This window comes from Neomonachus schauinslandi, chromosome 12 (assembly GCF_002201575.2).
Source record: "Neomonachus schauinslandi chromosome 12, ASM220157v2, whole genome shotgun sequence".
Taxonomy (NCBI): domain Eukaryota; kingdom Metazoa; phylum Chordata; class Mammalia; order Carnivora; family Phocidae; genus Neomonachus; species Neomonachus schauinslandi.
Genome location: NC_058414.1, coordinates 105,512,996 through 105,525,707, shown reverse-complemented (window position 1 = coordinate 105,525,707; position 12,712 = coordinate 105,512,996). Strand labels below are relative to the sequence as shown.

The window sequence follows — 12,712 nt, the reverse complement described above, 5'->3', positions numbered from 1 at the left end:
CCCCGGCAGGCAGCGACCGCGCGGGGGCCGAAGCCCGAGCCCGCCCCGCGCGGCGACGTCACACGCAGGCCCCACCCGCCCCCGCCTCAGAGGGCGGCCTACCGCCCTGCGGAAGCGTAAGGAAGTCGGGCCCGCTCACGCAGCGAAGGTACGTGCTCTAGACGCAGGGCCGCGCCCGACCGTCGCGGTGGCGCGCCCCGCCCCGCCTGCCCCACGTGACGACGCGCCGGGCCGCCTTAGCGGCGCCGCGCACGCTGTCTTCCCTGTCGGCCCCGCCCGCCCCCGCGGTGAGGTAGCAGTCCGGCCCCGCCCACCCACCGTGAATACGTGGCTCGGGTCCAGGCCGCGCCGGGCCGCCTGAGTGGCGCCCCACCCCGCGCGATGACGTTCGCGCCGATCCCGCGCTTACTCCCGCCTCGAATGGTGTCCGCACGACGGCGTCACCCATCAGCCCCCGCCCGCCCCGCGCCGGAACCAGGCCCAGGGCCGCGCCCGGCCGCCGCCCCGCCGCCCCGCCGCCCCGCCCACCCTGCGTGCTGACGTCGCACGCCGCTCGCGGGCGGAAGCGCGGGCGGGCCCTAGCGCCGGCGCGGTCCCTTCAGAGGGGCGCTGGTGCGCGGGCTGAGCCTCCGCGGCCGGGTCGGACGCGAGCGCTGCGCGATGAGCGGCGCGGAGGGCCGTGGCCCCGGGGCCGACGCTGCCCCTGCCGAGCCCCCGGGCGCAGTGCTGAGCGTGGATGTCGCGGGGCTGCTAGCGCAGCTGGCGCGCAGTTTCGCGCTGCTGCTGCCGGTGTACGCCCTCGGCTACCTGGGCCTGAGCTTCAGCTGGGTGCTGCTGGCGCTCGGGCTGCTCGTGTGGTGCCGGAGGAGCCGCGGCCTCAAGGCGACCCGCCTGTGCCGCGCACTGGCGCTGCTGGAGGACGAGGAGCGCGCCGTGCGCCTGGGGGTGCGCGCCTGCGACCTGCCGGCCTGGGTGAGTGCGGGCGCCCCGCCCGGGCCCGTAGTCCGCCCCGCCGGCAGTTTCCGCGGGCACCGTGCGGGCTGCCCTGAGCGCCGCCGGGCTCTCCGCGCCCTCACCTGTCAGGTGTCCCCGCGCGAGGGCCGCGCCCATCCCCCTGTCCCGGTCCGCAGACTCCCCCACGCCCCCCCGGGAAGGGCGCCTTCCCTGCCCCCGCCGCAGCCCGCGCGGAACCGCACAGGTGGGGGGCGCGCTGCGCGCTGGGGCTTCGGCCCCGCCGCCCGAGCGGGGCTTTTCCTCGGGGCGCGCTGGCCATGACTCGCGCCTCTGGAATGTGCTCTGGGAGGCGGCGGCGGCGGCGGCGGCGGGGGGGGGGCTCTGCTCGCAGCGCCGAGCCGCCCGGTGCCGCCGGCCCTGCCCAGGCCTGGAGACCGTCGGCGCTCGCTCGTGTTCCTGGGGAGCGGGAGCGGGAGCGGGCGGGCTTTCCCTCCGACAGCCGGTGGGGGGAGAAGTTGGAGCTGCGTCCTCCGCGGGCTCTGTCGTCTGTGCGTTGTGTCTGGCACAACTGGGCAAGGAGGGTCCCCCGGAAGGTCTGATGGCAACATTCGTACAGGGTGAACTGATTCCAATGCGAATTTGGGAGGACGCTGTCGGAACTTTTTGGGAGAGTTGCACGGACAGCAGGAGTCATGATCTCGGTTATTTCATTTTTACCCCAGGCAGTTGTCTGCGTAATTTGTTTCTGCAGCGAGGAAATGAATGCAGTTGGTTTCCTCCTCTTTTTCTCCTCACTCCCTAGTTCTTTCTTAACCAGGAGTGGCTGTCACAGCTTCAGACTACAGGAAATAGTGCCCATTTTAAGATAAATGATGTTCCCATTAGGCTTGCTGTAAACTTGGTATGAAAATGGCCAGCCAGTGAGTTTCCCAAGCGTCCTTTTCTCTTAGAGGAGGAGAGGGCTTGGAGAGTGATCGCAGTTTCCAGTCATAAGACACCTGTGAAGTCAGGCGTGGGGTGTAGGACACAGGAGGCAAACAAACAGAGGTTGGGACGCGGGGGTACCCAAGGCCAACAGGAACCTAATGGTACTACCTTGTGATGGCAAATACCCGTCTGTTACTTTCGTAAGAAAACCAGTGAATTACTCCGTCCAGAAGTGTGCGTGCAACAGTAGAAGCAGACTTGTGTAGGAAGAGTGAGGATTTCTGTATTAGTAGTACTTTGACTTTTACTGTACAGACTTTGGTTTTGGGAGTTCTGAACTTTGGGGTGGTATCTTGCTGTGAATAAGGTAGATTTGTACATGTTTTCATGGTGTGTCATTGACAGCTATGATTCATCGCAGGGTGGAAGCGTAGGAAAACATGAACCAATGTGGTACTCACTTCCTAACCCCACTTGTGGATATGTTCCTGACAGTTTTTATCTGTAAATAACAATTTATACTGGGTATGGAAAAAAGATAATATTACGACGTTGAGAAAAAATATCGTTTTGAATTAAGGCTACTAGGATATGAAAAATGCTTCTTACTTAACCATGTGATAGTTCTATAAGAACTTGGTCCTGTAGCTTTTATATAAACCATATTATTATCCATTCTTCACTCTTTTTTCCCTGTAAATAGGGAAAAGGCCTGACAGGTTTGGGTTGATGGATTGAGGACTGACGTTTTGTCATACCAATGTCTCTCTATCCTGTCTGTGTTAATTGGGACCTGTAAAATTAGACCATGGGGGAAGGAATATCCTTGAGTTTTTATAGAAATGAACAAGGACAATTTTCCACTGCTATTTTTATTTATTTGAAATGTTAGAAGTTGGTATGGTGAAGTCTGTCCCTTTCCTGCCTTTACAACTGCCAGTAAATGCTGATTCTATGGCTGCAAATGAGTAGAGACCCAAATCTGTCATATACAGCACTTCTTAACTGTTTTGACAGTTGGTCTTTTATTACTCTCATACTTTGATGATTAAGATTTAAAGCAGTCAGCTTCCTTATTAGGCTGTTCTGTATTCTTATGTACAAGCTTTTCTTCAGGGAGAGTGTTCTTCCCATAGTTCTTCTGGAAGTCCAGGAGATTTTATCTCTAGCCAAAATTGAATATGTATAGGTGGAGAACCAAATGAACAAGAGAAAAGAATACACTTCGGTCTCATGTGAAGGAAGGGCAAATATTTGTTTTTATTCTTAGTGTTAATCATTGACTTACACTTTAATAAAACTTGGTGTAGACTTGTAACAAAATAGTCCATGTAGCTAAATCAGGAACCATGGTTTAGTTATTTTAAACTGTGGTTGCAACTTTAGCACTTATATCCTAGAGGGATTATGGGCTTTGAGATGTTTAGAGACCTGCTCAGGGATGTGAAGGGGATGTGGATGCTGCTTTGGTTTTTTAGTTATACCAGCGCTGCTGCTGCTGTAATTCGAAAAGTTGCATTGCTGAGTTACGTAGTCTAAATGCTTCGTCATAAAGCATCATGTCTTTTAGTTTAAAAACTAAGTGGATTTAGAGTTAGGATATATGCATTCATCAACTTGTATACTCTGGTTTTAATAATACTTCTGTTTTAGATTAGCATTAGTCTCACTTCACATTTCAAGACAGGAGACTATAGAGCTAGGACTGAACTATAAATAAATATATGAATTAGAAACAAATTAATGTTATAGTAAATATATTTATATAATATAGCTTTCGATCCTGCGAAGAACCAATTATGAAAAACTGACTAGTAATGCAGTGTTCTTGTTAGGCCTAGTGAATCTTTCATCTTTTCTGTAGGTTTTCATGATCTCTACATTGGTCACAACATTTAACTTAGAATAATATCACAGACGTTGTGAATATGCTAAAAACCATTGAATTGTACATTTTAAATGAGCAAACTGTATGGTGTGTGCATTATATCTCAGTGGTGCTATTTAAAAGTATTATGGACATTGAATTTCTTTTAAAAATAGATGAAAAGGGTAGTTACAATACATAGAAAACCATACATATGTCCTTGCTTATGGAATTCTAGCTAAAACTGTTACAACTCTTTTAATTTTATTAAGCTTTTTATTTTAATTCCAGTATAGTTAATATACAGTGTTACATTATTCAGTGTACAATAGAGTATAATAATGCTACAACTTTTAAAAATTATTGTTCCAACTTAAATTTTAAGGCATTTACGTTTTAGGGAATATTTAATGAAAAGTGTGGGCTTATGAATGAAAACTAGCACGATAAATATTTTTACCTTCATCCTAATGTTACTGTAAACATTGATAACATAATGGCTAGACAAATTCTAATAAATGAGATAGAAATCATGCTTCAAAGATACAAACAGCTTACATGTGTATTTTTCTGTGAGTTATTAGAAACTCTTTCCTTTGATTCGAGGTATTGACACATAATTATGTATGTTTAAGAAATTTAGGGTATAGATTGGTTTGTTTTATATTAGATTCATTTTATCATAGCATGATTTTTGAATGTACTGTTGTGGTCTTTTTTTATGTTTTTTGTAATCTTATTTAAATTCAGTTAACATATAGTATATCATTAGTTTCAGATTCTTGTGGTCTTTTGCATTTTATTATGTTTTGTTAAGTCATTATCTGTTTTGGTTTCCATGACACAATGCTGCCCAGATGAATTTTCTTTCTCCACTTAAAGATCTGAGGACCTACTATATGCAGAAGTAGAAGAGGTCATCCTGCCTTCATGTGTGTGTCATCTTTTAGGTAGATATAAGGCAGAATGTGATGGCCCCAGGGCCATGGTGGTCAGAACAGAGGATGGGAGGTGGTTAGTGGTGAGGGGATGCATATAGACACATTTACGGACTTTAAGAATAGAAGGACATGGCATTATACTCTATGGGGACAGTAGGATAAACATGCAGGAGCAGGAAATCAGGCATATCCTGTGGTGGGACCAGCATAGCCCACCTGGACTGTCTCCTTCAGGAGGGAGCTGTATGGAAGGTGATGAATTGAGGCTCAGGGATGAGGAGTAGATGTACTCCATCCAGCTAGGGCCCGAGTTCTCAGGGCAGCTCTCCCAATTCACAGGGATCCTGTACTGAGCATAAATATAAATACTACTGTTAAGACTCACAGTGTTTGGCATGGGAGGAAGGGGAGATAGTGATGGATTCAGAATTAAACTTCTGAAATCAGAAAGTGGAAGTGCCTGTGCAGTGGAGTAGAGTTCTTCCTTCAGCTGCCAAAAAAACAAGCCAAGATTATTGCTGGATTGTTGCTTTGTACCGTGGAGGTAGCTGGAAGTACCCGCCCACCTTCCCTCAAATAGACCATTCTCTTCCACTCTTAATAATCTTTTTGTGCTTAAATACTGAGTCACCTTGTGTTCTTTTGGAGTTGGGTGGGGCACAGTTCTTACATAAGTAGTATCAGTGGTTTCTTTTGTGTGGAGCCATTTTTCCATTAAACATGTTTTATTTGAGAGTTTTCTTGTGATCATTCTCTGTCATTGACTTTTCTTCATGTATTTTTCTTTTTATTATTATTTTTTTTTCAATATATTTTTTTTAATATTTATTTATTTGAGAGAGAGAGAATGAGAGAGAGCACATGAGAGGGGTTAGGGTCAGAGGGAGAAGCAGACTCCCTGCCGAGCAGGGAGCCCGATGCGGGACTCGATCCAGGGACTCGAGGATCACGACCTGAGCCGAAGGCAGCCGCTCAACCAACTAAGCCACCCAGGCGCCACTTCATGTGTTTTTCTTAACTGTCACAAAAGTCCCTACTTTTTTTTTAAGGAAACCATTTATTTTTTTAATTTTTCCTAGAGTAGATCACAGTTTAAGAAAGTAGCTTGACTTACATGTAGGGATTAGAAGTGAGCCTTTATGGATTCATCTATTTACTCAACCCACATTTATTAGCATTTGCTATGTTTCAGGTCTCCTGCTAGGTGCTAGAGATGAAGGTGTATAAGATAAGGCCTTAAAAACTCAAGAATTTACTAGCTGAGGGGCGCCTGGGTGGCTCAGTCGTTAAGCATCTGCCTTCGGCTCAGGTCATGATCCCAGGGTCCTGGGATCGAGCCCTGCTGTTGGGCTCCCTGCTCAGCGGGAAGCCTGCTTCTCCCTCTCCCACTCCCCCTGCGGTGTTCCCTCTCTTGTTGTCTCCCTGTCAAAAAAAAAAAAAAAAATTCATCATTCCAAAGCACCCATAATAGTAGTTGGTGGAAAATTACAACAACCTTGAATGGAATTGTTACTATGAATTTTTCTGTTTCTGATGAACAATACTAAAAATCATTTGTTCAGGAAAATGTGGTTTAGAATTTAAGTTTTCTTGACGCTTAACTGCGTATGGAGAAAGGAAAGGAAGACCTTTCTTAGGTCTTTCTGTTGGTGAAGTGGTATGTATATTCATTTTCTTAAAAATTATGCCATTTAGAGCATTTTGTACATTTACTAAGGTAACATCTAGAGTCTTTAAATTGATCAATTTTAAAACAAAGATTTTATTGATGAGGATTAAAACTTTATTCTAGACTTTGTTGATCTAGCTATGGATAGATGTCCAGTTTTATGCTCTGCTGTCTTTGCTTTGTGAAAGGCAGTTTTAGGATTACTCATGGTGAACATCTCTGTGACCCACAGTTCAGCACCTATCGGATTACAGCAGGGTATGCAAATGAGGAAAGTATCAGTGCAAAATAACAGCACATCTTGAGTGCACCCATGTGTCCTGGTGACTATATACAGGAATTGGTGACAGCCACACCAGCAGCAGATGTGAAAATACTAACCTGACAGTTCACACTATACTTTCCTTTTTATTATTTGCAAAATTGTCATTGAAGTTGAATTTGAAGTTCTTTTGTTTACTCACTGAAGTTCCTCTTAGCTATTTTTATTTGAGAGAGAGAATGAGAGAGAGACAGCATGAGAGGGAGGAGGGTCAGAGGGAGAAGCAGACTCCCCGCTGAGCAGGGAGCCCCATGCGGGACTCGATCCCGGGACTCCAGGATCATGACCTGAGCCGAAGGCAGTCACTTAACCAACTGAGCCACCCAGGCGCCCCTCCTCTTACCTATTTTTAATGAACACACAGTTGTGTTTTTATTTCCCCAAAAACACATAATCTTTCCATTATGAGAAGAATGCAACCTTGTTGTAGGACATTTCAAGCTTTGGAGAAGAGCACTATGAGGAAAAAGTCACCTGCATCCTGCTAACTGAAAAATGATAACCATTATTAACTTTTTGACGATTTTCTGAATCTTTAATGCATATGGATATACGTGTGTGTGTGTGTGTGTGTGTGTGTGTGTGTGTGTGTGTGTTGTATCCTCCTCCATTAAGCATTACATGGTGGACATATGTCATTCAGGAATATGACTTTGGTTATTACAATATTACCTATTTTATGGGGCTGCTGTGTTTTATATAAATGATGTCTGACATTTCAAAAACAAGATGGTTAGATATTATATGGTAAGAAAGATAAAAGTAGAGTTTGAGATATAGTTAATATTGTGCTCTTTTCAAGTTATGAAAGATTATTTGTTTGAGCTATATATCAGATCTGTTCCGGGATACATGAACTATTTTTGAACTCATGAGAGTAGCATGATAATTTTATAGACAAAAATCTCACTTTGGAGGGCAGTGTTTCTTTTCGTATGGTGTTGATGTTCAAATGCACAGTTGATTCATCCAGATCCCCTCTTAGGTAAATAACCTTGAGAAGGAGAGCATTCCCTGCACGAGGAGTCACAATTGTAAGTAGCTTTCCTTCCTCTGCTGTGTGGGGACATTGAAGTTTGTTAACAGGAGGAGTGTTTTAAACTGAAGTTGTGGCTTCGTGTAGCAGTGTCGTAATGGTCACTTGGAGATTGCTGAGAAGACTCGCTGGATCGTCACGGACTTTGTGTTATGTCACCTGGCAGCCCTAGGTCGCTGAGTGGTGTGTGCCGCGAGCAGATGAGTGGGCTGCGCTCCTGGCACCAGCCCCGCCCATGATGGCAGTGCTGCTTAGGTGCACACTCGAGGCGCAGGCTCCGGACCTGGTAGCGTGAGTTCCTGTTCAGGCCCAGTCCCTCCCTAACTCTGCACTTGGGCAGGTCCCTTACACCCTTTAGACCCTCATTCTCATCCTTGGGTAAGCACTGAAATGAGCCATGAAATGAACATGGTGTGGTTATGAGGCTGGAATGAGGAAAGGCCAGGGACATGCCGGGCCTGGGAGGGCAGTGGCAGCCAGTGGTGCCCTTGAGTTAGTGATCTTAGTGGTTCATGCTCCCTCTCGGTTGCCCTGCTGTTGCTGCCAGTTTCCTGCTGCCTGAGTCATTTCTCTTACCCCCCCCCCACCTCTCCTCCCCCACTTCAACTAAAGGAGGGCAGATGAGACCTGGGGTTTCTCTGTTTCTGTTTCACTGTGGTTTGTTTGTTTTGTTGCTAAGTTTATCTACCTTAATGCTTTGTTACTGTTAACATTCGAAAGTACTACTTACAATTTCTCTCTTTTCTCTGTATATCCCTAAAATGATAGCCAAGGAACCTAAGTTATTAACCCTCACCCTTGCTGCTGCTTCCTTAAATGCTACCCTGAGGACATGGTTAATTTTCCCTGTTCTGCTTGAAGCAGCTGGCCTGATGCCCTAGATAACCATAGCTACGTTCCGACAGTATCATGTTGTAAATTTTTTTCATTCTAACACTCATTCCTCTTGTGAAATTTAAATAAGTGTTGGTTAATGACTAAAGTGGGGATTTGAAAATCCACTCCTGTTTCTGGGTCAGCTGTAATAGTTTAACTTAACCTGTATTATCTGTGGAGTCGTTTCCTTCTGTTTGCATCGAGGGGTGATATGTTTTAGGCTTCCCCAAAATAAGGTGGAACGCTACAAGAGAAATCCGGTGATGTGGGAAGAGAACATTGTCCAGCTTGCTTCATGCCGTAAATCCTGCCCTGGGGTACGAGTCACGTACTGGTACCAGTTTTCAGTTAACGGTGCTCACATTGTGAGATACCAGCATCAAATTGCTACAGTTATTGATCTGAGCAATACTCTTATTTTCCATCTTCTTACTAAACTTTGCTTACATATTTGTTAAAGCATTTAGTTAAATCTGCTTTGTCCTGTACCTGTGTGTAGGATTGGAAGTTTGAAACAAGGACTTTCAATATCCATTTTAACGTCTAGCAGAAGGCATTTATATACAGTTTACTCAGTAAACCTAGTGAATTTTTGGAAGAGTGAACTACGAATTGCTTGTTTTATTAGGACTTCCTGCACCCAGTTTGTGAATTGTTACGTAATACCCACGTTGCCATTATTGTACATATTTGAGGTGAACTGTCTACTGGGTTCGTTAATTTATTTCACTCATGCCATAAATATTTAAATGCCTAGCAAGTGAATACATAAGATCTGTTAATACTTTCTAAGTTAATGTCTGAGTACTGGGTTTCTAAAAGCAAAATCCCAAATGTAATTCAAATCATAAATGACAATATAATTTCTAGTTACTTTTTCACATGCATAAAGATCTTGAAATCTACCCAGTACCTAATACAAAGTGTTGATTTTATGTGATAGCTTGAGTCAGCTTGTGGTTTTACAATGGTGGAAATAAAGGAGTGAACGTTGCTATGCTCATGAAGTAGTTTAAAAGGAATTACCTATAGATTGTAATTTCATAGTGAATGGAGCTAGAGGGGAAAGGTTACAGCCGGTCTTTGCTTGCTGCCTGCCCTGGGACCACTGTAACAAAATACTGCAAACTTGGTGGTTTAAGACAACACAGATTTATTTTTTTTTATTTTTTATTTTTTTAAAGATTTTATTTATTTATTTGAGAGAGAGAGAATGAGAGACAGAGAGCATGAGAGTGGGGAGGGTCAGAGGGAGAAGCAGACTCCCCGCCAAGCAGGGAGCCCAATGCGGGGACTGGAGCCCGATGCGGGGACTCGATCCCGGGACTCCAGGATCATGACCCGAGCCGAAGGCAGTCGCCCAACCAACTGAGCCACCCAGGCGCCCAACACAGATTTATTTTTCACAAGTCTGGAGGCCAGATGTCTAAAACCAGTTCCTGTGGGTTGAAACCAAGGGGTCAGCAGGTCTGTGCTCCCTCCGGAGGCCTTTCCCAGTTTTTAGAGCTGCATTCCTGAGCTCCTGGCCTCCTCACTGTCTTCAAAGCCAGTAGCTGTTTCCATTATCACGTTCCTTTCTGATTTCTATTTCAGATCTCCATAGGCTCCCTCTCAGAGGGATGCTGTGATTGCATTATGGTCCAGCTGGATTATCCAGGATAATCTTCCAAACTCAAGATTCCTAATTTGTCACGTCTGAAAGCCCTTTTTTGCTATATAAGGCAGCATTCACAGATTCTAAGGATTAGGACGTAAATATCTTTTGGGGAGCCATTACTGAGCCGCTCTATGTCTTGAGATACTCCGGAGCCAGGATGGCTAAAAAATGGTAATTATGGCTCAGCCATATTTCATCAGTTCTGAAAGACACCCCCACCCCCCCCCCCCCCTCATATCTGTGGACTCAGATTCATGTCACAACCATATGTCATTGTTAGCGTGCTCTTTCCCTCTTAGTGGCACAGAGAGTAATGGTCTGTTTTAAAATTGATCTCATCTCATATTCAACACTGTGGCTGTTCCCCTTTCCCTCTGTGGCCCTAGTGCCTGGGAGTTCTGTGTGGTGTTGAAGAGATGGAATAAGCAGAAACAAATGGGAGAAAGAGCAGCTGAGCCTTTGGAAGAAGGGCGGCCTGCAGGTGGCAGTGTTTTTGCATTATAGGTGAGGAGATAGATGAAGCAGGGCCTTGCAGTGTGTAAATGTAGGACTTTGGGCTTCATCTAATAGGCATTAGGGAAGCCTCAAAACATTTAAAAGAGTGGTGTGTCCCAAGTTTAAAAAGGGCACGTACTGGGTGGTATATGAAAGTGTTGAAGTACTGTATTGTACTCCTGAAATTAATAGAACACTGCATGTTAAATGATTGGAATTAAAATAAAAACTTTTAAAAATAGTAAAAATAAATAAAAATAAAAAGGGCATATATAACAAGATAAATTTTGGAGTAATAGACCGAGGGGACAAAGACTGTGGCCAGTCTGAGCATAAGGAAGGAAGGAATGCCTCAATCTCATGGAATCACATTGGGAAGGAAGGAAGAAAAGAGAGGAGATGGAAAAGTGAAAGATGACTCCGGGTTACTTGCCTGGGCTCCTGGGTAAGGAAATGATGATGCCATATACCAAATAGGATACATAGCAGCAGTTTGGAGGCCTAGGGATAAGGATGGGAGTTAAGCCTAGGGGAGTTCCAAGAGGTATTATCCAGACAGCAGCCAGTGACACACATCAGTATGTGTTCAATTCACAGGTGATGGGTGGCTGAAATCATGCTTGAAGTGGGAGATGGAGAAAGGGTATGCAGGTAGAATAACAAGAGCTGGTGGCCTACCGCAGACCCTTTGTGTTTCTGGAGGAAATCAGGGGATGGGAAAATAAGGAAAATGGTTAATGCATTTAGTGCGTACTGTATGCTTACTTACTCTCTACATAGAACTCATTTAACCCCCACAGACGTGTTACCCTCTTTTTACAGATGAGGAACCTGACAGCATGCTCACTCTTGAGAGGTTCTGTGACTTGCCTTTAGTCCCAGAATTGGAAGTGACGGGCTGGGAAGTCTGCTGTCTGTCGTGCCATTGTTTCTCTGTTCTCCACTTCTCTTGATGGTAGTGAAGAAGGAACTGGGGATTAGACATCGTCTTATCTAGTTGATAATTTCCGCTTTTCAGAGGAGCAGGCTGAGGCCCTTGGGGTTCAGCAGTTACCCCCAGGCACACCAGCACCAGAGGCGATGCTGGGGTGAGGTCAGGCGTCGCTCTGTGCCCCGAGGGCCGGGCCGGCCGTGGCAGCTGCAGGGCTGGAGGGGCATTGCTGCCCACTAACAAAGGGCCATCTCGGTGGCCAAACAGATCTTCAGTTTACACAGCCTCCGCCTCCGCCTTCTCCGTTCGCATGCTAGGGGTGACAGCTGCACGGTGGCGTGGATTTCAGGGGTTTCTGACCTGTGTATTTGGTACAAGTAATAGAAATGTTCTTTCTTGGCCTTTGTTTCCTCCTTACATTTCCACATGTTTGTATGGGATCATTTTCCTCCAGCCTGAAGAACTCACTTAAATGTTTCTTTTAGTGCAAGTCAGCCAGCAATGAATTTTCTGTTTGTGTTTGTTTACAGAAAAAAATGAGCAAATAATACAGAATTCTTGTATTCCAACCTACATACAATTTCTTATATTATTAACATATTGCATTAGTGTGGCATATTTGTTACAGTTATTGAAAAGTGTTGATTGATTTAGCTGAAATCCACAGGAGTCTCTTCTTATTTTTTTAATTTTTTATTTTTTTGAAAGATTTTATTTGATTTTTTTTTAATTTTTTTTTTTAATTTATTCATTTGAGACAGAGAGATACAGAGAGAGAGAGAGTAGGAGCAGTGGGGAGAGGTAGAGGGAGAGGGAGAAGCAGGCTCCCCGCCGAGCAGGGAGCCCGATGCGGGGCTCGATCCCAGGACCTGGAGATCATGACCTGAGCCGAAGGCAGACGCTTAACGACTGAGCCACCCAGGCGCCCCTGAAAGATTTTATTTTATTAGAGAGAGAGCAAGTGAGAGAGAGAGCACGAGCATGGGGAGGGGTGGAGGGAGAGAGAGAAGCAGACTCCCCACCAAGCGGGAGCCCAA

General features: G+C 45.6%; 1 protein-coding gene across 8 annotated transcripts in view; it reads left to right on the top strand.

Annotated features, from left to right (window-relative positions):
• The first annotated feature begins 577 nt into the window (after positions 1 to 577).
• The window catches only part of ESYT2 (extended synaptotagmin 2), an 83,781-nt gene continuing 71,646 nt past the window's right edge, over positions 578 to 12,712 (top strand). For all 8 annotated transcript variants that reach the window (XM_021693003.1, XM_021693001.1, XM_021693004.1 and 5 more), the window contains exon 1: positions 578 to 972. In XM_021693003.1, the coding sequence (XP_021548678.1) occupies positions 661 to 972 (312 nt within the window). In that variant the 5' untranslated portion in view covers positions 578 to 660. The remainder of the gene's footprint in view (positions 973 to 12,712) is intronic.